General features: G+C 45.6%; 1 protein-coding gene and 1 long non-coding RNA gene across 2 annotated transcripts in view; one reads left to right on the top strand and one right to left on the bottom strand.

The window, feature by feature from the left end:
- Positions 1-1,312: 1,312 nt before the first annotated feature.
- Positions 1,313-27,134, top strand: part of LOC137471544 (uncharacterized) — a 38,525-nt gene continuing 12,703 nt past the window's right edge. The window contains exon 1 of the long non-coding RNA XR_010997686.1: positions 1,313-1,325. This is a non-coding gene — a long non-coding RNA (uncharacterized lncRNA). The remainder of the gene's footprint in view (positions 1,326-27,134) is intronic.
- The window catches only part of EHD3 (EH domain containing 3), a 30,310-nt gene continuing 14,991 nt past the window's right edge, over positions 11,816-27,134 (bottom strand). Inside the window, exons 4-6 of the mRNA XM_068185964.1 lie at positions 16,350-16,762; positions 15,206-15,370; positions 11,816-13,849 (exon numbers count right to left, since the gene is read on the bottom strand). Of these exons, the coding sequence (XP_068042065.1) occupies positions 13,322-13,849; positions 15,206-15,370; positions 16,350-16,762 (1,106 nt within the window). The 3' untranslated portion in view covers positions 11,816-13,321. The remainder of the gene's footprint in view (positions 13,850-15,205; positions 15,371-16,349; positions 16,763-27,134) is intronic.

Here is a 27,134-nt window from a genome sequence, read left to right on the forward strand (position 1 = left end):
TAAACCTAGAGCCTCTCCTCTGATGGCTGGCTCCTGCCGCTCCCTGGATAGAGAATCTGATGGTGAGCAAGAAGGTCCCTGGCTGCTCTCAGTGGGATCTGCTCTGCTGTGGGGCTTTTCTCCTCTCAGTGAGCTCTATGAGTGTGGCTAAAATGAATCACTCACCTTGGGTCAGTGCTGTGGCCAAGGCCTGTGCCCTGGGCAAGCGGGAAGAGGTTCCTTTGCCACTTCTTCATGTGGCTCCTTAACATTTCTGAGCCAAACCCTTCAGTCTCTGACTGCCCTGTAAGCTTCACTGCCCTATGCCCAGCCCAGGCCTTTCTCTGACCAAAATTTCTGCATCCAGGTGGTACCACAAGATGTGCTGATGCATCATGAAGGTCTGTCTTGACCGAGTTTCCAGCTTTGGGTCTGCTCCTCCACAGGGAACACATCTGGTCTGGATTTGAGCATTGCTTTACAAAGTTCTCCAGGATCTGTAGTAATGAAACAAACCCTAAGCCACAATCCCCAAACCTTTTCCTTTCCTGCAGTCCAACACCGAAGAGTGACTGCCAAAACCAGCACTGTGGCTGTGTGTTTTCATTACCACTGTGATTTGTACAACAAATGCAGCCCATTTACAGCCATGCTTTTGTTCTTCGACATCTCAGGCCTTTGCCAGCTGAAGCCACACTCAGGGCTTTCCTCTGGGCTGCACCAGCTTCACCAGCTCTGTGGCACAGGGTGGTACTGAGACAAATCCCACAGGGACTGTGGAGGTGGTGGCCCTGATGGCACTTGGTCAGCATTTCTGTAAGGCAGCTCATTTCAGAGTTTCCTGTGTTGGACCTCGGACCAAAAGGCTTTTTGCTTGACTTCCAAAGAGCAATTAAACTGAATCCAGAAAAGTCACTGGGTAAAATGCATCATGAGGTGCAGACCTCTTGGCTGACCACACTGACCTTTTGTGTGTGTGTGTGTGTGTGTGTGTGTGTGTGTGTGTGTGTGTTCAACCTACCTCCTATCTGCTTTTTTTTCTGCAACAAAGGTTCACTCTGAGCCTTTGGCTGCAAAATATGTTGTAAAAGGTTGTTTGCTTGGACTAAGTATTTGAGGGCATCTTCAACCTCCATCAGGAAAGCAAATCCCAGTAAATATTGAGCAGAGCAGCCTGAGTTAGCCAGACAGCTGCAGGTGCTTTAGCAGAGTATTGGCTTCTCAGGTGCAAAGGAGTTTGAGAGCAGAATTTCTTTCACCTGAGCTAGTCTCCTCCTAATGAGTGAAATTACAGGAAGGTTTGAAAGGGTGGATAGAGTATGGTGGTGTTGGTCCCTGGAGAACAGGTAGGAAAATGGGGGAAGAAGAAGGAGGGTGAATGAAGAGAAAGCATTTGGTGATGGTTTTGGATACTCTGGAGTATCTAGGGCTAGAGGGAGCCGCCTGGGTTGTCTCAGCTGTGGTGTCATTTTTAGAAGATGGCTTTTTGGTTTTGGGAGAAGGTAGAGTTGCAGCATTCACCACTGCTCCTGTTTGTGGCTGGCCTGGACAGTTGCATGTCTTGAAATTTAATGTTGCAGCACTGTTTACTTTTCTTCTCATGTACTGAAAGGGGTTTGTGTGGAGAGCCCTTCTCAGCCTTGCCAGCTAATGTGGGCAAGCAGTTAAATTGTTTTGGGCAGCCCTGTGTGTGAATGAATCTATGTGACTTGCATGCAGGTGGAAGTGAATGTCTGAATGCCCCCTAGAAATGCAGGTCTGTGATCTCTGCTCCCTTGTGTAAGTGCTTCCCACTTCTGCTGTTTACTGTAAGACAAAGTGATGAAATTTGGCTTAAAGGAGAAGTGATGTGAAATTATGCCCAGTCTGATTTGGAAGAAAACACTGGCTGCTCTTCCTCCACAGCATGCAATCTAGTTTGAACTTCACAATGTAAAATTATCTTGCTTATTCTTAAAAGGTTTTGTGCTGTAAAACATCACCTGCTGATTTGCCCCTTCACAATCACTGTAAAAACTGTCCAGGCTGCTCCTGTTACGGAGAACAGCTCTAGCATGGCCCTTGTCCTTCCTGGTGTTAGGGGCTACATAGTAGAGGACAAATAGAGCATTTAAAGTTATTGTTATTTAGTTTTCTGCAGTGGAATATATTTTCTGGCTGTTTCTCTTTACACGAGAGGTGATTTGGGGGGATTAAATGTTAAAATCCTGTGTGGTACTGTGGTGCTCCTGGAGGATATTGTGTATCCACATATGATGTTGTGTCAAGCCTGTGCAATGCTGTTTCTCTTACCTCTGAAAAAGAAAGGCATGTGGAGCCAGTGAAAATAAAAGTATCTGTGAACAGTTTTGGGTTGGGATGGGGACAGGTATGTGAATGAATCCTCTGCCAAAATCCCTTGGATGAGAGGCTTCCTGAGTAAGAGGGCAGCACCTACAGGGAAGGAGTAAAAGAGAGGTATTCCTTTATTTGATACAGTCTGTTTGTCCCAGGTATTGAACTTATGGTCTGACCCCAGAAATTGGGAACAGCAGGTCCAAGAGGTGCCCTGAGGAGAGGAAAGGAGTGGGCTTCCCATGGAGGCCTTCAGGACCCCTGGGCTGCTGCAAACACAGCCTGCTACCCACACAACGTATCAGGAGAGCTCGCTGGGGACTTTGGGGTTCCAGATGCAAACCTGTGTCCGAGGTCCCTCACATGACACAGGGCAGGTGGGCCCTAAGCAGAATGGGCTGCCCATGTGGTCACTCTCCTCAGGCATGCACAGGTGCCCAGAGGTGACAGGAGTCATGACACCACAGTAAAAGGGGTAGATGCAGAGTTTGTGTCCCTGAAGATTTTGGGTTTTTTTTTTTTTTTGCTTGTGACAGAAACTGAGTGTTGCCAGAGTGCAAAATGCAGAACTTGAGAGGCGAGAGCGCAGGGCAGGACTAAAGGTGGGCTCCAAGGCCAGTCCATCATCCTGAGGCGGGGACGGACTCCATGTGCTTCTCTCACCTGCTGTCTCAGCCAGTGCACTTTAGTTTCTTGAACCTGGTCCCCATTTCACATTCAGCAAAAAAGAACAAATTTTGCAACAGAACATGTTTGGGGGGGGGGGGGGGGGGGAACCTGTCATTCCTTCCTTTCTGAGATGTTTTGAGAGTCAAATTTTTATCAGAGGGGAAAAAAACCCAACCCAAGACTCAAAACAGGAAACTCTTATCAGCTTGCCAGGAAGCTCTATTGCTTTGTGGAAGTGTTACCCTACGGTCATTGCTACTTTCAGTAGCTGTTTGTGAGTAATTTATGGCTTTAAGATGGGCGTCAATCTTCCATGCAAGCAGGGGAGAGGCCCTAAAGCTGGAAGGAGTAGTGGTAGGAATAGAGGGTGGAGGGGAAATACCAAGGAACAGGATTTGTATTATCTCACTACATATATTTACAATGATAAGATTTTCATTGTCTTCTATAGTAAATTATGATCCTGTTTTTGTTCTGTATTTGGAGCAGGAAAAAGCAAACCCGTGTCTTCAAAAAATGCACAGGCTTAGTGTTCAGTGACTGTTATTCAGCAGAAGTAATCGAGGGACTTGGGATAATACGTAACTTCTTGGCAGGGGAATTTCTAAATTATTGCCTTATGGAGTTCTGTGTGCTTGAATTCTAAATGTGTGCAGGTGTCTTTGTGTAAATAATACAAAAATTTATCTAAAACCTATTAAAACCTGTCACAGGGCACAGGGGGTTGTCTGGTTCTCTTCTGTGTCCCAGTTTTGGTGTGCCCATCGCCGACACAGAGCACTTGTTCATGTCCAGAATAATTTCTTTAAAAACAGTGTTCCTGCAAAGTGTCTTTGGATTTAAAAATAAAGAAAGCAGTGTTAGGCAATGTATTAAGATGTATCTGAAAACTCTGTGTGTATGCACTTAATGCAGAGAGATCAGAAGCTCCTATCCCAAACCTGCCAGGTAGTAGTATTGAACAGTTCTGGCTCTTGGCCTGGTGTTTATTTTTATTTTGCCTTTTTGTGCCCTGGTGTGTCTATTCTAGTGCATTATGGATTGCTGTCACTCCTGTAGTCAGCCAACACAATGGGGATCTTTCCACCAGAGGCATTTTACATCCCCCAAGCTGTATGGAGCAGGCATGATGTGGAGAAGGAAGTGCAATGCTGCTGCCAGGTTATCATGTTTGTCACATTGACTGCTGACTAAAGTGCATGTTTGTCTCTTAGTTTGTGCTGGCTCTTTTGCTTAAAAATAAGCATTAAACTTTTGTCTGGAAAGCTGGGCTTCTGGGCCATGAAGAGAAAAGATGATTTCTGAGTGCATAACCCATGACCAAATTCTTAAAGGCATTTTGGCAGCAGGGCTGTGCAGAGGAGCTGGGATATGTCCTGGGTAAGTTCACTGTGCACCACCAGTGATGCAGAGTTCATTTCCATTGGCTCTGGCCTTGCATTTGGAAACACATCATGGTGTGACCAGGCTTTGGGAGTATGGGGACTGATGCTTTTTTGGGGGAGCAATGCATTTCTTGGCATGTCTTGGGCTGTCTTGTGGCTGGAGGTGTCCCTGTGAAACCAGCACCAGGGAGGTGAATCATCTCCATGCTTCCATCTCATTACAGTGAGTGCCTTTTGAAACCTGGCTTTTGGGCTGACATCCCTCTCTTAAAACAGATCTTTTAAATACAGAGATTCACACATATTGTTTTTTCACCCTCCAGTTTTTAAATGATGGTCTTAAACACAACACTCTGTGTCCTGCTCTTCTGGGAAATTGGGTTGTTCCATGATTGCTTGAAGTCTTTGGCCAAGCATTGTTGATACACAAAAGTACAGCATCCTGACTGCAGTGGTGTGTGAACCCATTTTTCTCCTTTAATATGCACTTATCTTTAGAATAGGGCATTGGAAAACATTTCTCTGAAACCCAGTAACCAGTGGCCTTTCTTACTCATTGGACTACATTCAGTGTTTGCACTAGCACTTCATTAGGAAATAGATAGCTATTTGCTGGGGCTGTAAAAAATCACTTTTCCTCTCCTTGTACCTTATCTCCTCTTCCTGGACAAAAGTCAAGAGCCTCTTTCCCCCCGCCCCTTCCTTCTTGAGTATACAATTGAATACAAATGATCCAAGGAGTATGATATGCCAGGTATTTTGCACACTCATCTCTGGGGAGCTGATAACAGCAGCCCATCTCTCTGGAAACCTCAGCCTCTTGGCCGCTTGCCTCCCTCATCCTTCCAGCAAAGGACTTTGGAGCAGATGATGAGGTTGCATCTGGTGCCTTGAGGTGCCTCAAGAATAATTAATGCTGTAAGGTCACTGACACGTTTGGTGGCAGAATTGCAAACTTCCAAGCAGCGTGGTAGGGGCCTTGAAAGACATTTCCTTAGCTAGAGGGGTAAAATGGGCTGCTTCTGACCAGCTCTGGAGATGGTGGGAAGCCAGGTAGGAAGATGGTCTGAACCTCCTCTTTTCCCAGGGAGTCTCCCAGTGGCCCCGGTGAGCCCACCAGCCCTGTGTTGTCCCAACTTTGGCAGCCTTTCCATGTAAATCACAGTTCTGATATTCCCATGGCAGTGAGAAGCTGGCCGAGTAAATTCCCTTCAGGGACAAGGGAAAGGGCTGGAGTGGCGTGTGCCTCTCAGGCTGTAATGATGGCCCATGGCTCTTGGCAGGACTGCACCAGCTTTTGTTCCCCTCTGTCCTCCTGAAAGGAAGTGGTGAAAGGCAGCCAGGCCGCCTTTATTTCTGTGAAATGGAGTGAAATGAGTGAGGCGACCCATCGGAAGCAGATCGTTAGAAATATTAGTGACCTTGTGTGATCTCTCCAGGGCTGGGAGAGGCGCAGGCAGAAAGGCCATCGTGTCCTTGTTTGTCACGTTAGCAGTTTATCATCCATGCTCTGCAGGGCTTGTTTGTCTCCCTTGAGAAGGAGACATCCATGTTTCCTGCTGTGGGAGAGCAGCTTCTCCACAAGGGTTGGACAGGCCCTCCACAGAGGCACAGCCTGATTTCAACAAGCTCTAGTTGCATCAGCCTGTCCTGGCTGGATAGACACAGCACCTTGGCCAACTTCTAGCAGGTTTCCCATGTTTTCCAGCTCCACCTCTCAACCCTTGGCACCCTCTTTGTACCTTTGTCAGCTTCTGTTGAGGGCTGTGCTGGAAAGTCACCTCTGCTGTGTTGCTGGGACCTTGCATGGACAGGCTTTTTTTCAGAGAACAAGCGACAACACTCTTGCCCGTCTAGGAAGGCTTTTGGGGTGTCATCATAAGCACTTTTCTTCCCCCATCCCACAGTGCAGGTTGGATGAAGATTTGTACTTCCCCAAGCCCCATGTGGGAGAGGAAGGATAGAGAGTGGCCTTGAGAAACAGAATGTCATGTTAAAAAAAAACGTGGCTGAGAAAAGCCACAACCAAAGCCCAAGACTGCTCCTTCCAGGTTCTCACGAGAGATGTGAAACTCTGCCCCTGGGTCTGTACTGAAATACTACTAAGCCTGAGATGATGTGGTGCTTCTGGGGTTTGACTCAGCTGTCTAGAGGATGGAGGGGGAGGAAAAAGCTGTTCAAGCATAAGCTTTGCCACTTCATAGGCAGCATGTGGTCTCTTTTCTGTGCTGTTCCAGTAAAGCACTGTGCATGAAGCTTGGCAGAGTCCTCCATCCTCAAAGATATGGAGAACAGAGGCTGGGAAAATACTGCAGGGAAAGGTCTGGAGCAATGCAAGCAGCAGAGCTTAAAGGCAAGTTTTGCTGCCATACCTCACTGTCTCATCAGTCTCCATTCCTGTGAAGTGTTTACGGGGGGGAAGAACCCCACCACCACAAAGGTCAAGGGTTGCACAGACAGCTGTGCCACTGTCAGATCCATGGACTGTGGTTTGGTTGCTGTGGGCCTGGGTGTTTGAGGCATTCAGTCCCTTGTGTTGCACAGCATTGCTGTACCCGATGGCTACAGCTAGTAAGGCAGAGCACTTGTCTAGAGAGCTGATTGATGGGTATGCCACGTACTGCCTGCCTTGGGCTGAAGCAGGTTTGGACCAGGCCTTAAAAACCAGGTCCCAATGCGTCATCACTACTTTGAACCACATGGGTTTTTTGATTAATGCTTTTTGATTAAAACATGTGAGACTTAGGGTTGACATTTACTGCTTGCATGACTTTTTTTTAAAAGATCTCTGCTCCTTGCAGAGATGCAAGACATCTCTGGGCAGTAAAACTTCTTTCCTGATTGTTCTCTCATTCACTGGATTTTCTATTGCCCCTGAGCAGCCTATAAAGCTCTAGACTAGCATTAAATGGCAACCAGTACATCACCTCCTTTCCCCTTCCAAGGCTGTTTAATTTCAGGAGGAAGAGTGAAGCCTTGCTCAGTTGAGAAGGAAGAAGAGCTTTAGGTGTGTTTTGCTATCTTGTGTTGGTGGCTGCTGGTGGGACCTGGGAAAAAAAGCCACCAGCTCTTTTTATAGTGTAGTTTGCAAGCTCTGTTTCTTGGCAGAGAAGATGATCATTGGTCTGTTTTTATCCCTTTGGCATGATGAGTCATCAACGATAACATTAATTAGAGAACTAATCTCCCTTGGTGGCAAATGGTGCAAGTTATCTAGTTTGCCAAGAGTTTGTTCCATGCTAGAACTGGATTGAGGGATGCTAGTTGGTATGGAAGCTTAAGCTGCTTATCACCTTTCTGTGCATGCAGAAGAATTGAAATTCCCAACTGGGCAGATGAAGGAACTCTTTACTGAGGGACTGGATATTGAAATTCTAACTAGGGAAAAATTCTGCTTCTGAAAACACACCTGTGAGCTGCCAGCTTGGACTGCAGCTACACTGCAGTTCTGATACAACTGGAGATGCCTATGCTGTGGGATATGGAAGCTTTAAATATGGTAGGATGCAGGGAAATCCTCCTAGGCTGTTGTGAATGGCTTAAATGTGGTAGGCAGACAGGCAGCAGACCCTTAATTTTGATACCTTTCCACTGCCTTTAGTGGAAGTGGAAACTCTGCCTTGAAAACTCATGGTTGAAGATCAGAAAATGGGCAGAGAGCTTTCCCTGGGAGCTGTGCTTCCTAATGGCCTCTGTGCAGCCATCACCTTATAAGGAGCTTCTGTGAGCCTCATCTTGTTAATAAATGTGTGGGGTGGTGGGTGAAAGCTGTTCAGAGAGAGCTGGCGTTTGCTTGCAGGGAACTTGTGTGGCGTAAGGAGAGGAATTCCACGCACACGCCCTTGGTTTGCGCAATGGCCCAGGCAAGGAGGGCGATCTAATCCGAGGCCTATAAATATCTCCCACGTTCACGTCTTCTGCAGGCATTAATGAGGCCTCGCTGACGGCTGTTTACAGGACACGTAAGCAGCTGGAGAGGAGCCCATTTTAAACCTAGCAACTCGTGCAGTGTTTGACAGCGAAGGGCTCAGTGGAACGGGCACGCTGAGGAGGACGCGTGCTGTACTCAGTAGGGATTTCTCTCCCTTCGGGCACTGAGGAATTGTTTCAAAGGCCTGCTTTAAATACTGCATTTGTTACTCTATCAGCAGTGCCTAGAGGAGCTGGAAAGCTACACAGCAATTGACTTGCCTGCACTAGCCTTGAACTTCTTCGCATGTTGAGATTCCAAGCTAAGCCTTGTTTTCCCCCCACCCTTGGACAGACTAGGAAGAGAAGGGAAAGGCTCATAAGCACAAGGAAGGAAAGGGAAGACCAGAAAATAATAGATGCTATGCTATGTTATGAAAACTCCACAAAAATAACTTGGATGTTACCAGTCAAGCTGCTCCTTCGGAGTAGTTCAGTGCTGCTCTCCATGAGTGTTCCCACCCATGTGTCAGGCTTTGAAGGACTTGAGGACTTCTGCATCTAGGAAGGGCTTAAATAGTCTATCGTGCCCCCTGATTTACCAAAGCCTGGATGTGTAGCCACAGCTTTTCTCTATAATAAGCTCTATAATAAAAGGAACATGAGATAAACAATAGTAGAGGTGGAAACTATCAATGATGTAAGAGGTGTAGCGTGATCTGAGGTGATCTTCTAGAGGAGCTTGTCTGCAGTTCCAGCTGTGCTTATAGGAACACTGTCCCTCTCTGTAAGGTCAAACAACCCATAACTTCTGCTCACTAACCAAAGGCTGCTGTCATATGGACAAAGCATTAAGGCATAATAAGGGGAGCAACTTAAAAGAACAGTTTCCAGACTTAAATCTGAATTTCATTGTTGTATGAAGTTTGTGTTGGAACTTAAGGTGATGGAAAAACTGATTCTAACCTTTTCTGTTTGATTAAAAATCCCTCTGAACTTCAGCATGCTGGCTAAATTCCAGCTCCCAGAAGTAATTGCCTTTTGCTAAGCTACTCACCTCCTGTGAAACCTTATTCAGGGAACTTAGTGTAATTATTATTCTTCCCTTCAAATAAATTGTTGTATAGCACTATTGATCTAATCTGCCTGTCATGTTCCACAGTAGAGAGAATTTCATTTTCAAAAAATTAATATATTAGCCCATATAGTATGTAGGTACAGATGTTTCTGCTCTAGATCCTTCCCAGAGAGAAGACCAAATGCTGTTCCTACTTATAAGGGTAAAAGAAAAAGACCTTTTTGTTCTTCTGACCCTGTGAAAGCTCTTCTGTGTGAGGATGAGTAGAGAAGGACATGAGAGGATCAGAGAAGTGAGTGGTGGTGGTATGTTCACATGATAAAATCCCCCACCCACAGACAGCAAATGAATCGGTTCCTCTGTATAACCTCCTGGGGAAATCTTGCTTGGTAATTGAGAACTGCTCTTGGAAAAGGAAGCACTGTTGGACACAGATAACTGCCTTTGGAGAGTGGCTCTGTGAACTGGCAGGAACATGCACTGGCTGGAGGCCTGTGTGCAGTGCCTGGAGTCCCGGTGGGCTTGGGAAATCACATCCTTCCACAGATGTGGGAAACAATACAGGTGGCTGGGATTGCCCAGGGAGTCGTAACTCAGAAGGGAAAAGGAAAAAAAAGGGGGTGTGTGCATTTGCAGCTACTATCTGGGAAGAGGATGGAGAAATACACACACCTTCTCATGGCCATAGTGGAGATACAGCATTCCATGATTTCTATATAGAGAACAGCGTGTTTAAGGTTTGATATGGGTCTTTGGTTTTGTAGTGGGATTTTGTTTGATTTTGTTTTTTTTTTTTAATTTCCTGAAGAGCCTAGCAAAAGTGAAATGTGCTGGATAAAGTTGCCTGACTAAAGAGGACTATTCATAACCTGCCTCTCTGGAAACACAGCCTCCCTCACAGCTGTCCCGTTCTTCCCTCTGTAGCAGGGTTGCTTTGTCTCCTGCCTTGCTGGCAGACCCTGGTGCAATGCTCTTAAGTAACGGTGTGTTTGTCACTGGAGTGCTGGTGTTTTTTCCTCTCTCCCCTCCACGAGTGGGGAAGCTGCGCTCTGACAGTGCCAAGTGGTTCCAGAGGGGTGTTGAAAGCAAACCTCATCCAGCAGCGCTGCGGCAGCGCCTCGTGCACTTGACCTGTGCAGGCAGAGCTTTCTGTGCTGCTGTCCTGCTGGCCCTTCTGGGTGAATCCTATGGGAACGTCCTGGAGAGGCTGGCACAGAGACAAGAAGAGCACAGTGTACGAGATGTGGAATGTGCTGGCATACCCCGGCCACAGTGCAGGAATAACTGCTGCTACCAGCAACACAGGGAATGTTTCCTGTGTAACAGTGAGCCCTTCTATGAGATTAGTCTAAAGCACAACTGCAGTCAGGCACTGATAACTAACCTACCCCCTACAACAACAGGCCAGTGGTTTGGCTTGTGACCTTGTATGCACAAACAATCAGGCACAAATTTGATTGCTGCTACAATGAATTTTTGTCTATCTGAGCACCTTGCTGAGTGTACAGGGAAGAAAAGACTACTAGAGCTCACCTTCTCCCATCCCCTTTGAGAGAACCAGTAATGTTCTGCTTTTCAAGGAGTTAAATTTCAGCACGACATGCTGTCACAAGCAATGTGCTCTATGAGTGGCCATCAGACAGTTGTGCCCACACAGAGGCAGGGCTGATTCACGGTGCTCTGCTAATCTTAGCTGGAGTCTGATGGATGCAAATTCCTCACGAAGACCTGGACAGCTGTAGCAGATGTGTACTGTGATGCCAGTTAAACTGGGGGTTAGTGGGTAGCTGAACTGGAATGACAGTTTGCTCAATTTGCATTTATTGCTTTTGCTCTCCACCCTATGATTTCCTCCCTCCCCTTTCTCATCCTGTACAGATGCTAAATGGAAACTCTGCCAACTACTACAGCTCATACCCTCTCCAAATGATTCCCCAGGACTATCCTAACTGCTCTCCCTGTCTTACTCCATGCCTCTCACTGTCCCACTCTGGGGATAGCTATCCCTGTCATGAACATCTACAGAAAAGAAAGAATAAAGACAGAAATAGAATTAGTCAGTGAAATTTAAGACTGAGGGTTTTTGTATCCATTCCAGATCTCGATGAATTCGTAGCATTCTCATCTGTGACTGGCAGGAAGGAACTCTTCCAATATATTCTTTTTTCTACTGAAACGTGGTGGTTACCTCTCCCCTATATTGAATGAGGTGAATCAGGGGTACAATTCCTCTTGCTTTGGCAAGTATGGAGGTTGTGATTCAACTGCCAAGAGAGAAAGATGTTCCAGATGTCAACCAGTCATTCAGCAGTGCATACCCCAGTCCAGCTGGGCTGATTTGTACATGCACATTAGGGAATGTGCATAAGGATAATCTCCTCCCTTTGCTGCACTTACAAATAAGCTTTTTTTTTTCTTTTCAGCTGCATTTCATTTTGCTGTATAAAGAAGTAGACAGATCTGGCCTTTCTTTTTTAATAATGTCTTAGGACCAGGGTACAAAAAAGGTTAATGCATTAACTTTTAAGACAAGTGATAAATGTACTGCAATAAGCACATCCTACATACACAGAATATATTTCTCTATATAATATGAACACAAGAGATATAAAATAAGTTATACTTATCTTGGTTTTTCATCACAGTAGGAGCTCAGCTTATATAAAGTGACAACAGGATTGGAACAACACACTGCTCCAAAGCAACAACAAAAACCAGAAGAGTGCGTGCGCACGTGTGTGTTTAGGCAATGAAATAGGAAATCGAGGGGTTTCTGCTAAAATCAGGTCTTTAAAACAAAACTTTCATGAAGCATGACATAAGTGGGGAAGGTCTCTTGGCTCAGGGTAGAAGGGGTAGAAGTTCTGGAGGGGATCAACTGTAACTGTGTGGTGAGAAGAGTGCATGAAGGCTGACATCTTGTCTAAGTTTGTGGAGGCACAGAGCAGAGCAAGCTCTGCCCAGCGCCCCTGTGTGTTGTGCCCTTGTGATGGATCCACCTGACAGTGTGGGGTTTGTATCTGTACAGTGAGAATGGGGCCTCGTGGCTTTCACTGTGCACGATGAGAGCAAACACGTCACTTCACAGGAGTCACTGACACCACCACTGTTCGAAGAGCAAACACTACCCACTGGCTGTGAAATGCTGGGTGAACCTGGAAGTGGCGTTCCTCCCTTCCAACCCACCTGATGTCCACCTCTAGGGCCCCCTCCCTCTGCTTCCCTTGGAGTGTGGTTCTCTTGGCTGTGCCTGCAGAACAAATCTCCCCTGGGGACTGAATGGGAGGTAGTGATGACTGGGAACTCTGAGTGCCTGTCCCACAGTGAACAATGAGGAACTCCAGCTGCCCAGTTCAGAGCTCTTTCAGATTTTATTGATGTACTTTTCTTTAAGGACAGGGGAATGTTGGTAAAACTTGCATCTTAACGGTGAATCGAGGTTCCTAAAGTTCTTAACTCTGGAGTTTAGTATCTAGTATTTTAGTGTGGGCTTAGGTTAATTACGAAATGCTCTTTATTTTGGCCAATAGCTTGAAGACCTTGTGGTTTCTCTTAGTCTCCTGAATTTTGCAAGACCCATTAAAAGGCAGAAGGTGCAGCCAAAGCTCAGGAGTGATACTGGCAGTTAGCAGATTTCTATTAGTGCCTATTTCACTCTCCAAAATTGCAGCCCTGTTCAGGTTTTCTTCTACTCTTGCTTAACAGAGTCTCCTAGTTTGTGACAACCTTTCTTTACCTTCATATTTACAGACTACACATTAGAAAGCAGGGACAGTACACTGGAAGAGTTAATTGCATATCATGAAGGATTGGACTTTTTTGTTCTGCTTTAGATTTTGTTCTTCATACAGCAAAGTAGGTACAAATCCAAATGTGATCTCACATCTAAAGGTATAATTTAAGTAAACATGTTTTTCTAGATCTTTTATTTTCCCCTTCCCTTTCTCTCTCCCCTGTAACCTTCCTTTCACTCTGTTATTTTCCTTTTGGATGGAGGGAGGAGATGGGAAGGGAGCTCATTTGGCAGCTCATGACCCTCCAACTTGACTTTAATGAGATGATTCGCCAAGGCAAACTCCTCATCATCCAGCATGCCATCTTTGTCGATGTCAGCCAGTTTCCAGATCTTGCCCAGCACGGTGTTGGGCAGCTTAGACCTTACCATCTCCTTTTTGGCATTGGCACCAGTTATTTTACCATCGACAGGCGAGAGCGTGTAGAAGATCTCATCATACATGGGCTTGTCCCTGGCCACCACCCACTCGGCGTCATCGATCCCTTCTCCGGCACCTTCTCCGTAGCCGTGGCCAAAGGGACCGTGCAAGGTGCCCTCGAAGGCTCCTCCCTTCACCATCTGGGTTGGCCGCTGGGACTCTTCCTGGCGGACGAGCACCATGAGCTGGGCGATGTCGTTGGCCAGCATATCTTCCACGGTCTCCAGCAGCTTGCTCTTCAGAGGCTGGAACTTGCTAAAATCCTGGGCTTGCAACTGATCCTTAAAATGGGACAACACAGCAAGAGATGAGTGACATGGCCGTGTATGGTGGAATAATGGTGTACAGCAGGATGCCTGCCTGCTGCTCAGCTCACAAAACCCTGCTACTGCAGAGGAGTGGGGAGTTTGGCATTCCTTCCTCTGACAGCCCTGCTTTCTGCATGGGAGGGGGTCCCCCCTGGCCAGCCTTGCTCTTACTTTAATCCTCTCAAGTCCTACAGAAAATGACCAAATAGTTCAAGGCAAACTGGTTGTGTGCTCTTGCTACCTCCTCCAGCCAGTGCTCTACCTCTTCTGTGCTCTGGGAAGGAGATGCCACCTGGCAAAAGACCACTGTACTCATCACCATGCAGTGCATCTTTCAGATGCCATCAAGACAGTAGCACATCTGTAAGAGGTGGTGAGCATGTCTTTACAGCATGGCTTGGATTCTGTAATTTCACAGCTAAGCAAAAGGGCTTTGAGTAGGGCCTGCAGAGAACTCTCTTCTAGCTGCAGAAAGACCTACAGCTTTATCTTTCACCCTCTACTCATTAAATCCACACTATTCACCCCAACTGGATTCATACAGGTTTTTTTAACAACACACATTTTAACAAGCAGTGAAGGAGATTTCCTATTGGCTACACCCCATAGATCTCATTCCCAACAATTTAGGGAGAATATGTCTTCAAAAATAGGCAAATGCTGTTTTCCATAGGTAACTAGTAGCAACCTCAAGAGCTAGAGCACAGAACAGGTTTTTGCTTGGACTGAAGCCACACAGCAATGCAGCAGTGTCCAGCATTGCTTGAATGTACAATACAAGGCTCTGATCCAAGGTCCTTTGAAGTTTTTGACTTGCATGAACACTGGGCCAGGTCTCTGGTCTGCAGAACAAAAAGCCTGCTTCTCTGCTTAAAATAGAAAAGGGGCTTTAAGTTTTCCCACCTTCCTTTCTCTCTTCCTAGAAACAAAGAGAGAAGTAGAAGACAAATATAGCTCTTGAGGAATGTGGCATATGTAGCCTTTTCAGGACACAGCTTTCCTTTTATTATAAATTGCTTAGGCCTGAAAAATCTGCAAATGGAAACTGGAATTAAAAATAAAGAAAAACAGAAGAAATAACTTGCTGTAAAGTGATATTCAGGCAAAGATATGAGAAATTAATGTGAAGCTGTAATGCTTCACATGAGCTCTATGTGTAAGAAGTGCTTATGCCCAAATATAGCCTGCACATATTTTAAGGCACATTTCAACATTACAGCAGGCTTTTCCCACAGGTGGCAACAATCAGTGTCTGCATGGCTCTGTTGTATTCCCTGCAGTTACTCTAACGCTCTTTCCTTGGATGTTTGCCAGGATGCCACTGCTTACCTGCATCTTTCTCAGATTAGGGAAATCTCCTGGCGAGATCTGATGCTCCCGTTCAATCCGGGCATAAATATCTCCCAAGTTGTTAACAAGCTCTTTCTTTTTATTGTCTTTCCCAAACACTGAGGGCATTTCCTTCTTTAGGGAACTGATGATGTAGGCATGGACCTGAAGGGAATTAAATTATATGGAATGGAGGCAAATATTAAATAGCACATCAAAAAAGTCTTCTCAGCAGAGTATCTGTACTTAGGACTTGACACCATCTTGTCCCACCCTGAACAGCAACCTGAGCTCCTCAGTTTGCCTGGACCTATGGATTGTTATTCCAGTGCTAAATGCTCAGCTGTGTGCTCTTGTCTGTGCTGAGACAAGGTGAAAACAAGGTGCAGTCCTGAGCATACAGACAGTGACATTCATATGCACTTTCTGGAGGGAGTGGTGGGGCTTTTTTTCTTGCACTGGGCATGGCCTTCAAGGGAACAGTCCCTTTCCAGTCCAAACATACAGGTTCAATGTTTTAGTATCAATACCGGTCCTTAACTTATGCAACATTGTGGCTTTTTTTTTAATGGTGAACCAGACATTTTTTCTTGAAATGAAAACCCTTGCACTGAAAGCTTTTGAGGGATCTTTTGATCTCTTTTCTCAATTGATGTGGGGCTCTTTCCTGTATTTTTAGGGGCTTCTTTCAGTTTATTTCAAATAGTCAGAGATACTACAGGCTTATTTATTGTTTGTGTGAGTCTCCATCTAAGTCAAGTATACCTCTTGCCTAAGAAAGTTTAAAGCAAAAGACCTAGAGCTTATCAATTCCCTTGGTGTATGATTCTGATATACTGAATTGGTCCTAATTCTCAAGTTGCTACCACAGAGCAACTCCCTTCCAGATCCCGTCAAGTGCTACCTGCTTTGATCTATAGTTACCTTCCTTACTTGGGCCTGCCATGACTGACCCACCAAACAAAGGAGTTGTTTTCTTCCCATATTGGCATAGGGCTCATATGCTGGGCCTGAGTTAAATGGGATGGAAAAAGAGTAGGATCCACCAGCTCTGCAAGCTCAACTGGCCAAAACCACTTCTCCATAGGCTGCATGCTGCACTCAACCCAAACCGAATGCTTGGGGCTTCTATGCCAACACCTACCTTGGCCAGCCGTGCTCGCTTGATGAGATCATTCAGCTTCCTCAGGGCTGCATTGCGGGGCAGGCTCTGGATATCCCTGAACAGGTCCTGCTCCTCTGCCTCAAACAACTTGCGGTTGTCGGGGATGAGCAGTGGATGGGACCAGAAGGAGCCGATGTAGACTCTGATGACCTCGGGAGTGTTGACAATCTTTCCCAGGGACCACATGAGGGCACCGTACACCCGCATCAGCTGCTGAGTCTCTATCTGGTCGGCCTTGTTGAGAACAACTCTCATCTTGTCCTCGTGGTTCTTCAGGGCCTTGATGACCTCAGAGAATTCATCAGAGATGTCCAGCTTGTGAGCATCAAAGAGGAGAATGATGCGGTCAACCCGCTCTGCGAACCACTCCAGTACAGCAGCGAAGTCATAGCCTGCAAGGGGGGGAGGAAGAGCAGAGATGCAGCAAACATGGGAGTAGAGAGCCCACCTGCTGTACTCAAACTGTATCTGTACCTAACTGAGGGTAAGCTTGCAAGGAAGTGGCCTTCCCAGAAGAAGAGGGAGCTTGATAAGGAGATGAAGCTTTGTCCTTCATGTGGAAATGTCACAGCACACAGTTAAGGACAGCTCTTGTCCTCTCCATATTAAGAGATCACCCAAAGAAGTCCTGAATTTGTGCTCCAGATCTTCATTCAAATGCACATCAAGGAGCAACTGCTGTATTCAAACACCTACTGCAGAAGTTTTGTATGTGGCAACAAGAGAGGTCTAGTTTTGTGAATGACTGGCCATCAGCATAGCCTACAAAGAAAGCTGGGTAATTGCAATACTTGCACCCAGACTGGTTTGAGATGTGTATCTCCACTGCTTAATAAATCTCAGGTCTTGTCTAGTTGTGCAAGTCTAACTTTGTCCCATCCAATTCAAAACCCAGCATGCAAATAACCTTCCTTAGCAGAGTAATCATCCTGTCATACCTGCTGCATGTGCACAAAGCCAAATGATTTGTGTTCACTTAGCCAAGAGCTTGACGCTTAGCAGACAGCATTGCTGTGAACACCAGAGACAGACACAGGCCAGGAACAGTGGGTTCAAATTTCACATGCCTCAGGACTAAATAGATTCAGTGTCAGACTGGGTCCACCTCTAAGCAGTACAGGACATGATAAATAGTGTGTGGAGAAGTCCCTAAAACAATAGTAATGAGAGCAACAAAATGACCTTTTTTCCTAGCTCTGTGGCATTTTTTTATCGTACTTTAAAGTCTTGGTGAGAGACTGGTCTCCCCCTGCTCTGTCAGGCTTTCTTATGCTATGCAACATTTGGGGTTATCTGAGTCACCAGAGTGCTGCACTTTGTTAAGGGAAATGAGGACAGTGCAAATGCTATTTGCATTCAAATCCTTTAATATACTATTTTAATCTTGGCTTTCATGAATAAATACATGATAATTAGTTTGGTGCTCTTTCCTCCTGCTCCCCTTTCTTTTTCTTCCTTTTTTTCCTTCTGTCTTCTCTAAAACCTGGAGGGCAACCAGTGCATCCCAATCATTAGACTGGAACTACAGAAGGGAGGATAGCTGAGCTCTGATCTTGCTTTTTCATGCTGGCCTTTTCTTCCATATGACTTAGCAAACTGGAGTGAAATCCTGGCTCTCATCTCAGGAGTAAAGCCCATGTGAACCTTCTCTTCAGCTGGATAAACTGGTATTAATTTTTTGCCACTGAGAACTTTTATACAACTTCAAAGTACTATTACTGGGCAGTGTTCTGCTTTGGTCAATCACAGTTTGCTCCTTACAGGAAAAGGGGGTGGCAGAGTGTGGGCATGTGAGGTGTGTGTTCTTGGATGTGGATACTTTGCCCTGCTCTCTTCTATGGGATCTACAGAAATCTCAAATGAAACAGATGTCTGTCCCACCAGTGTCCTTCTGCTCACTAGGGCACGAGAGTCTCCTCTAACAAGAGCAAACAATGCTGGGCCTTGGCTCTTTGCTCAGCTACCTTTGATGCTGAGAACTTCGGAGAATTCAGAATGAGTATCAGCTTTGACAAAGACCTTCTGAGCATTCAATATATTACACAGATAGCTACATATCTTGCTCAGTCCGTGTGTCTGATCTCAAACACAGTCACAAGTCAGTTTTTAAAAATTGAAATAAAACTGAAACTGCTCGCTTTCAGATATTAACAGCCTATTTTAACCTTAGGTGCTAACCTCAGCTTTTTAACCTCAGGTGTTCTGGCTGCAGGGAGTTCTGCTCCACTGCTCTAATTGCAAATGTGCTGCAAAGATCAGCATGTTGACTCCTTCCTAACCTGTGCTGGGGGCAGTGGCAGCAGGACAAAGTCGATGCTGATACCTCACTTCACTTGGCCTGGGTTCAGGCTGTCAGCTGTCCCTCTGCAAGCAGATCAATGGGTGTGCAAACAGGGACCTCCCATGCCCCCCCTCAAACTTTGCTAAACAGAAGATACACAGACTTTATGTTCATGTCTGCTAGGGCTGGAAGTCATCTGGCATGGCAGGACAGTTTATTCTTCATACGCAGAGCTACACAGCTTGCTTTTCCATCATGGAAGCAGTGAGTCAGGGTGACTTTATTTGGAGATGTTTGTGCATTTAACCTTGTAAAATCTCATGGACTGGGATGTGTTCTTGTCACGCTGCCACATGTTTGAATTGTACCATAGCTACTTTATCCAGTCTTTTTCTTGGGAGAATCTGGTGGAAAACAGTCATGCTCTCTAGGTTACCTTGTAATGTCACAATGATGTCCTGTCACAGATCATGTGGATGGTTTCCCTCTGACAGTAGAGGAACAATCACTGTTACACTCTCTGTTGTATTAATAGGGGCTGGAATGAGTTAGGGAAAAGTGTCTGCACCTGACACTCAGTCCACCTTGCAGGGATTTAGTACATGTGGGAACTGATTATTTAAAAGATGGGAAGTATAGAAAAAAAAGTGTAAGTGTAGTTTTGGAATTAACTGAGGACTTGGGAGACTGACCTTAGCCTGGGTCTCAAGGTTTGTCCAAAAGTATCTTTAGGTGCTTAGCTCTCATGACTTTTATCCTGTATCAAGCCTGCATCCACAGTGGCACTTAGAAGCTATCTATTTCCTGAGGCTCTCTTTCCAATTAACAAAAATAAATGTTGCTCTACCCAGCAAGAAAAGGAAATTAATATCTGCTCAGACCCTTTGTGTATTCCCAGCTACTACAGTAACATACAATGAATCTTGAATGTCCCTGTGGACTTCATTAAATGTCTAGATTGATTAGCAGACTTTCTTTCCTAGCTTCTTTGCTTGCTCAGAAATATTCTCCTGACAGCTGTCCTGCATATCTCCATTAAAGAGAGAACAAAGCCCTGGAGAGTAACACTTGCTGTTGACTGCTCTGAAACATCACCATGGACTCTACATCCCATGCTGGGACAAAAGCCCAACCCACACCCTCCCCTTGTATGTCCCATTTGCTCTGGCTCTGGGGAACCTCTCCTGCTGGTGCCCAGCTGAGCAAGAAACAAATCTTGTGTGTGCAGTGCTACTGATCCCAGCTGCATTCCTCTGTATGGGGGTTCTTGGCAGGCAGAGGTGTAAGTGGATGTATTCTGTTCTTAAGTGATGGAACGTTATAGAGGGAAAGAGGGAAAAACTATCCCAAGTGCTATAAAGTTCCTTAACACGCAGCATGACGTGGGACAGAGCTCTGTTCACAACTGTCTACTCAGAGTCACTGACTGTGGTGGTGTTTTCACCCACAGTGCCTAGAGAATTGCTACAGACGTGATTCACAGGGTTGACTTTGCAGTCTTGCTTTTAGTGTATAATAGGTTGTTACTAAAGCTTTTGCTAGCAGGATGACAGTGTAAATGGCTAAGGGTAAGCTATTAATAAAGGTGTTTAAAAAGAAGGTCTTAGATTAATATTTTAACGTTTAGTTTGGAGCTTTCATTTTTGGAGGGCTCTTCAATGGCACAGAGAACTTGGGGCATTTTGCCTGGCTCTAGCCAGAGCTGGAGGTGTTCAAAACCTGAAAACATGAGGCTCATTCTGTAAGTAAACTTAAGCATTATAGCCTCACTTGGGTTTCTTCCCTCCTGCCCCTTTTTCATTTCACAGATGCACTGGGCTTGCCTCTTTCTTCTGGCAGTTTATCACTGTGTGAGCTTAGACCAAGAATTGATCTTCATCTGCAGTCAAATTAGAAGTTTTCCTGGTGTCCCTTGCTCATTCCACTGCAAATGTGTTATGTCTCCCTGCACCTCCCTGTGTTGTAGGGTGTTGCTAAGGCCTCTCACAAAAGCAGGCAGGCACTATCTCAGCTTTGGCAGTGTTTCAGGGATGGGTGAAGCTGTCCATAGAACTCAGCATGGTTTTATTGTGAACTTACGGAGTGGCTGGGAAGCCATCTGCTTGCCAAAGCTGCATTAATGCAAAACCATTATTACAGAGATGTTCAGACAGAACTGTAAAGGGAAGAATTTGCTGTTCAGTAATTCCTGTCTGTTGTGCTTGCATCCTTGTTGAAAAATACGCTGCATATTTAAACATTCTCTAACATCACTGATGCAGCTTCTTTCACAACCTCCAGATAAGGTGAACGTGAGGAGAAAATGAATCCAAATCATACAGTAGTAGGAGGACAAGATGAACACGATAACAATTTTATTCCATCAGATGTTTTTTTCATGGGACAGGTTTCCTTCTGACAGCATGAAAAGGACTCAACAGAGTTAACACAAAGCTGACAAGTCAGCAGGACTGTCAGTGGGTTCAGACTGCAGAGAAAATGATCATCTTGCAGACACCCTGCCACCTAGACTCCATAAGGCAGGCTGGCCTAATGAATTCTTGTCTGTGCAGCATTGGAATACCTGGCACCATGCATTTCACCAAGATCTGGCAGGATTATGCAATTACATTCTGTCAAGTCAGATCAGGCATGATACAGTCTTTATGCTGACTGTGGGAAGATGGATGATACCTGACCCAGCACAAAATCTGCCTGGCTATAAGATTTTTAAATCCAATTTGAACCAGCAAGGAGTGGGCATGCACTGGTTCAGCATTTCTCACCATGTAGCTACGCTGGTTGTTGGTTTAGGTTTGTTTAGTTTGTTTGTGCTATTTTTTTACTGGTAGCAAGGATACTAGTGATTTCCTGTCTTGTGGAACCATAGCCACAGGTCCTGTGGTAGTGGAGTTCAGGTGGGGTTGAATGGAAACAGTGAGATCAAGAAGTGCTGAAAACCCCAAAGCTGCTGCTCTGCACCAGATATTTCACAGCTTGCTGTCATTACTGCTGTAAACTGTGCTGCTGCTTTTAGCAATTTACTTCTTTCCTGCTGAATTTTAGTCATGGGAGCTTCCTTCTCAGACAATCAGAGCCAGTCTCCCACTTGACAAATAGGGACACTGCCATAAAACTCTGCCTTACAGAGTGGCACAATCTGGTAAATCTTTCATCTCTAGATAACACCAGCTTTAGAAAGATGAGAAGGAAGCTCCCAGTGACTGCCTAGAGAGGGAACAGCTCTGGGGAGATGAAATTAAATGAATGCTGATTCCAGTGAGCTTATGACTTAAATTCTTGTAATTGAATAAGAGAGTTTTGAGGCTTAGTCTAACTGGTCACACAATGTCCTGCCTGAAAGCTCTTCAGAGTCCAGGGAAGAAGACTTATGTCATTGCAAAATAAGCAGGCAGTCCACACTGGAGGGGGAGAATGTGCCAGGAGGGGCAGGTGTTACCCAAATGTGACAGATGGCTGTGAGCAAAGGAGAAGGAAGGTCACACGATGGTCAGAAGAAGAAAATGAGGGGAGGGAGGGGGAAGTTACACATCCCTTTGAGGACACACAAAGTGAGTGGGAAGCTGGGTAGGGTGGCTGTTACGGTGTCCTAGAGAGAGAAGGGTGCTGGGTAAGAGTATCAGAGAGGAAACAGCTGGGATTGGGTAGAAGAACAGTGATTTGAGCAAGTTCTCTCAAGGTGAGGAGCTGGTGGTGCCAGCAAGGAGAGGACAGAAATGATGATGGAAAGCAAGGGATGGGTACTGTATACACCTCACTGCAGCTCATCCTAAAACACCTTTATAAAAAGCTGCCATACTCCTCTCTGGAAGTGGCTGCCTCCCAAGGGAATATAAAGAGATTCCTGTAATGCATATCTGTGGGTGTGTTGGGAAGTACACAGAAGGCCTTTGGGATGAAAAGATTTCTTTGAATGTTGCATGCCCTAATTTCTAGAGCAGGCCCCAGCTTGCCAATCACTTCTGCCTGTGCCTATACTCAAATAAATAATCTGTCCTGGAGCTGCTGATTCAGAGCACTGAGAACTACATCCTCCTGCCAGTGCTCCACATTTCCTCCTCTTCCGTATCAAGAACTAATGGAAACATTAAATACATTTTGGAGGCTTTAAGGTTTCCAAAGCAAAGGCAAAAGGACTCAAAGCACAGCAGGTCTCTGTTCTGAGCTAGCAACAATGCTAACATTTACATTAACCAGTACCAGGAGTGCCAGACTGTGTGGCCTTTTGCTTTCATGTTGTTTACCGCAAGGGCTTCAGGGTGGGGAAGAGACTGGGAGCCTGATGGGGATCTGGCTTTATGTCACTGGAAAGTCAATGAAACCTCACTAGGCACATTCAAATCAGGTGGAGCAAAACTGAGGAGAGCATTGTCCAGAGCTAAGTTTCTCTATAAAAGCCTGTTTAACTCCTGTGTACACACAGCCAGAACTTGTCCCATCTACAAGTTTTTATCTTTGCCACTTGAGACAGATGGGCCTGAGTGTTACCTGGTACTTGGGCCAATTCTGAAAACAGTTTCTAGACAGATTTTGAGACCTCAGAAGGCACCTGAATACAGGCCAAGTTTTCCAGAGAAGTCAGGGCATAGCAGCGTTGATGTGTAGCTGGGATTCCAAGGAACTTTTTTTTAACTATAGCATCCATACACAAACTGAATTCTCCTGTATACATACTTTAAATTTCAGAAGAAATCATGTTTGAAAAGCTGGCCTGAAATGGCCACCAGTAACTGACAGCTCCCAGGGACCAGGAAACACATTGCTTCTCCATTGTTACTCAGGATGCTGAAAGAATGCATGATGGGCATAAATAATGCAAATTGATGAGATGCTGATGGCATGACCATCTTCCCTCAATGCAATAGATACTTAGAATACTTCTGGAGTGCACAATGCACAACAAATGGACAAACTGCACAGCTGTTGTAAAATCCAGACTTGTTTAGTAACACAAATTAAATGCTTACTGTATGTTAACAGGAATAGAAAAAAGTACAGCCCTTTCTATCTGTGCAGCCATTTCATCTTGTTCTTTGATGTTATTTTTTCTGCTCTTCAGGTTCTGGAACTGCAAAACATATCAGTATTTCCAACCCTAATCATGGAGACAGTCCCTCTCCCTGCCCCCAGTACCAAAGAATATAATGGTTTGGCTTTCTCAAACCCCAGATATAATCTTGACCTTTTGTTTGCATACTGCTTTCAGGTCAGAAGAGTTAGGCTCATGGCTTCACGTATTTCTAGAAATAAAAATGAGAACTGTGCAGGTTTTCTGCTCATTTTTGTGCTGTTTTTAAGAGGAAGTGCAGAACAGCATGCCAGTAAGAGCTGAGCATTTCAGTGGAACAGTATGTGTTAAGTGAGACTGTGATAAAATCAGGCAGGTTGGCAGAACAGCTGTAAGGAGGTGAACTGGAAAGTCAAAACTAACCAGTGCACTTTCACCCTCCCAGGCAGAGTGAAAAACAGAATATAAGCAAACATCACCAGTGGGGAGTATTATAGCAAATATTTGAAATGCCTCCCTTTTAGAGGCTTTCAGGGTGGATGCCTTTAGTTTATATCATGCTGTTGCTAGGACACGTGACAAAGTTCCTCAGAAAAAATATTTTTTGTTGCCGTTGTACCCTAAACAGTATTGCATCAAGTGGGAGAACATCAATTCCCTTGGTGTTTGTTTTTCCCTTCCAAGCATGGCTATTTGAGACACAGCCAGGCTGAGAGCTCTGCACTGCCCAAGACTGTTGCTATTAGCATTTTTCTTCTTGCAGTCAGACTGGTGAGTGATTAAATGTCCCTGGTGCTGAAGCTGCTGGTCATTTGGGAATTTTGCTTTCCCAGCAGAAGGATGAGGCTAGTGGGTAGGGTTTTATCCCTTGGTTATGGGATGCTTAGGCTGCACTGAAGCCAGCAGAATGGAACTGAGTGGAAGGCTGGGAAGATACAGGAATAGTGTATACTGGAAAGCAAGCCAATGGGGAATGACACTGCCAGTCCTTACCTCCTGGCTAGGACCTTGTGGTCACTGCTAACGCAGGAAAGGGAAAGGGCAGCATACAGAGAGTGAATATGAAGTAAGTGCTCAGGATATATCCAGGAAGTACTACCCCAAAAGAGGGATCAAACACAGTTTGGCCAAGGTGTCACTGAACTTGGCAGACTTGGATCTGCTCTGTTCAGGGCAGATGTAGGTTGAGACAGATGGGCAGCAGAGCGTGCAAGGCTCAGCCCCCAGGGATGGCACTGCCACTGAAGCGCACAAGTTCTTGTTGCCAGGTGGCTCCATTAGCAGGACAGACTCACAGAATGATGAATTATGAGGAAGTCCTCACTCCTGTCCTGGCTCTGCATGACCTCATCTGTGGTCCTCCCCTCTGTCTTCATTTATTTCAGTACAGTCATCCCCTCCTCATTTTCCATCTCAGCAGGTGGGCCTGAGCTCATTATGTGACACCAGAACAGTGCTTTGCAAGTGGATGGCATTTGTATCATTATCAAATTGTCAAAGCAGACAAGACTGTGCTGCTTTGGTACAAACATCTCCCCCATGGGCATCTCTAAAGCCTCATGCTCCCCTAGAAACAATAAATAACAAAAAAGACACAGAGCAAGGGGCAAGGCAATGCAATCATTAGTTCTTTAAACGTGGACATAGATTCATGACCCAGTCTGTAAAACAGATCAGAAGAGAAATGGCTGCCGTTCAGGCAAGGATAATACAGAAGCAGTGAAGGACAGGATGCTCTGGGCCAGGACATCCTGGAAGCATTTCCCACAAAGCCTGTAAATGATACCTGTGCATGGCTACCACACCTATGACACTGTGGGTGCCTACCACAAAGTAGTGCATGAGTCAGGAGCTCAGCAGGTCAAATCAGTGCAGGCAGCTCCTTGTCTACACTTTTTACAAGGGCCTGAGAGCAGCAGCAGCTGCTGTGTCAGTGCTGGTGATGTCACTGCATGTCAAAGGGATGTGCACTTCAGCTATGACAGACTGCATCACCCTCAATTGCCTGATAGGTCTAAACCTGCAGCTCTGCTACTGGGAAGCTTCATGGGCTGCTCTGTGGGGGAATGGGGCTCTTTATGGCCATGCAGTCCTGGAAGAGAGCCAGTGCAGAGCTTTGTTTCCAGGGATTATACAGCATTCCTTGCAGCAAAGCTTGGTAGCCATTTGCAAAGCCCTGCTGCTGGCTGTAGGAGGCTGAGTGCTGCTGCACTAACACCAGCACCCTGCGCTCGTGCACACACACTGGCTGTCAAGAGACTGTCAGATCTGTCATCTTTAACAGCAACAAGGCAGTGAATTTAATTCACAGTTGAGTTCAGACAAGTGAAATGCTTCAGAACCTGGACTTGGCCCCTGAATCAATTCTTTAAATACCGTTCCTTTCCTCCTGCTCTTTGAAACATGGATGGAGTAACAGGAACAGCTACTATTTTGTAATTCAGGGGTATAAGGTGGCTCTCATGGATTGCTAAGCTTTGACAGTGTGGTATTCTGCTAAGCTGACACTGTATAGATTAACTAATGCTCCTGACGTCTAATGGGGAGGGAGATGGACTTGTGATGTTCCCACTGAGAGGAATTTCCTATTTTTAGAAATGCTGCTGGTTCTCATGGGATGGGAAGGCTGGGAAAGCCTGCCACATCTTTTACATTTTTACTTTCCCCCTCAAATGTATGACAGAATGCTGCTTCACTATCTACTCTCTTCCTTGACATTGCATCCCAGGTACCCCAGTCTGAGGGTCTTAGAACCTACTACTAGCAACGGGGGTAAGAAAAGCATTCCTGTTCCAAGCAGTTAAGAAACTTCAAAGTCTCTTGGAAAACCTCTGTCAGACTCCCTCCCAAGTGAAATCTGAGCAGGCTGGGAAGGTATAGAAGGAGCAGAATTTTGTTGGGTCAGCATTTTTTAGCCCTGTCTTGTTTTCTGCCTAGACCATGTTACTGCTCTATCTGCCTCCAAAACCAACTTGCTAATGAGGTCAGCTGGCTTGTAAGCATGGTGGCAAAGGTGTCAGCCTCACCACTTTTTCCTATTCCTCTTCCATGGGAGCTGGGAGGTGACTACTCCCTTTCAAACACCTCAAGATAAGCTCAAGCCAATGCCTGGCAGCAGCCCTTCCTAAACACAGGCACCTCAGCACTTTTTTTGACTCTTCCTGTAGACAGAAATTGCTGGAGTTGTCCCAGCCTCAACAAAGCCATACTGACCTAAACCAGATGAAGATCTTGTCCTGTATTTATTGTAAGGTCATCTGACCTGGCCCACATGACCACTTCCAGTCTGTCCCAGATGTAAATGGTGACAAAGCGAGGTCCCACCTACACTGTACTTTTAACTGTTGTGATTAGATCAGCTGACAGGTTGTGACAGCCCCCTTGTCTGGCTGGAGATAGAGCAGAGCAAATTCCTGGGATGGCAGGATGATCAGGAGATGGCTGTACTCCATCTGGAGTTGCCTCCTGGCAAAAG

This window comes from Anomalospiza imberbis, chromosome 3 (assembly GCF_031753505.1).
Source record: "Anomalospiza imberbis isolate Cuckoo-Finch-1a 21T00152 chromosome 3, ASM3175350v1, whole genome shotgun sequence".
Classification (NCBI taxonomy): domain Eukaryota; kingdom Metazoa; phylum Chordata; class Aves; order Passeriformes; family Viduidae; genus Anomalospiza; species Anomalospiza imberbis.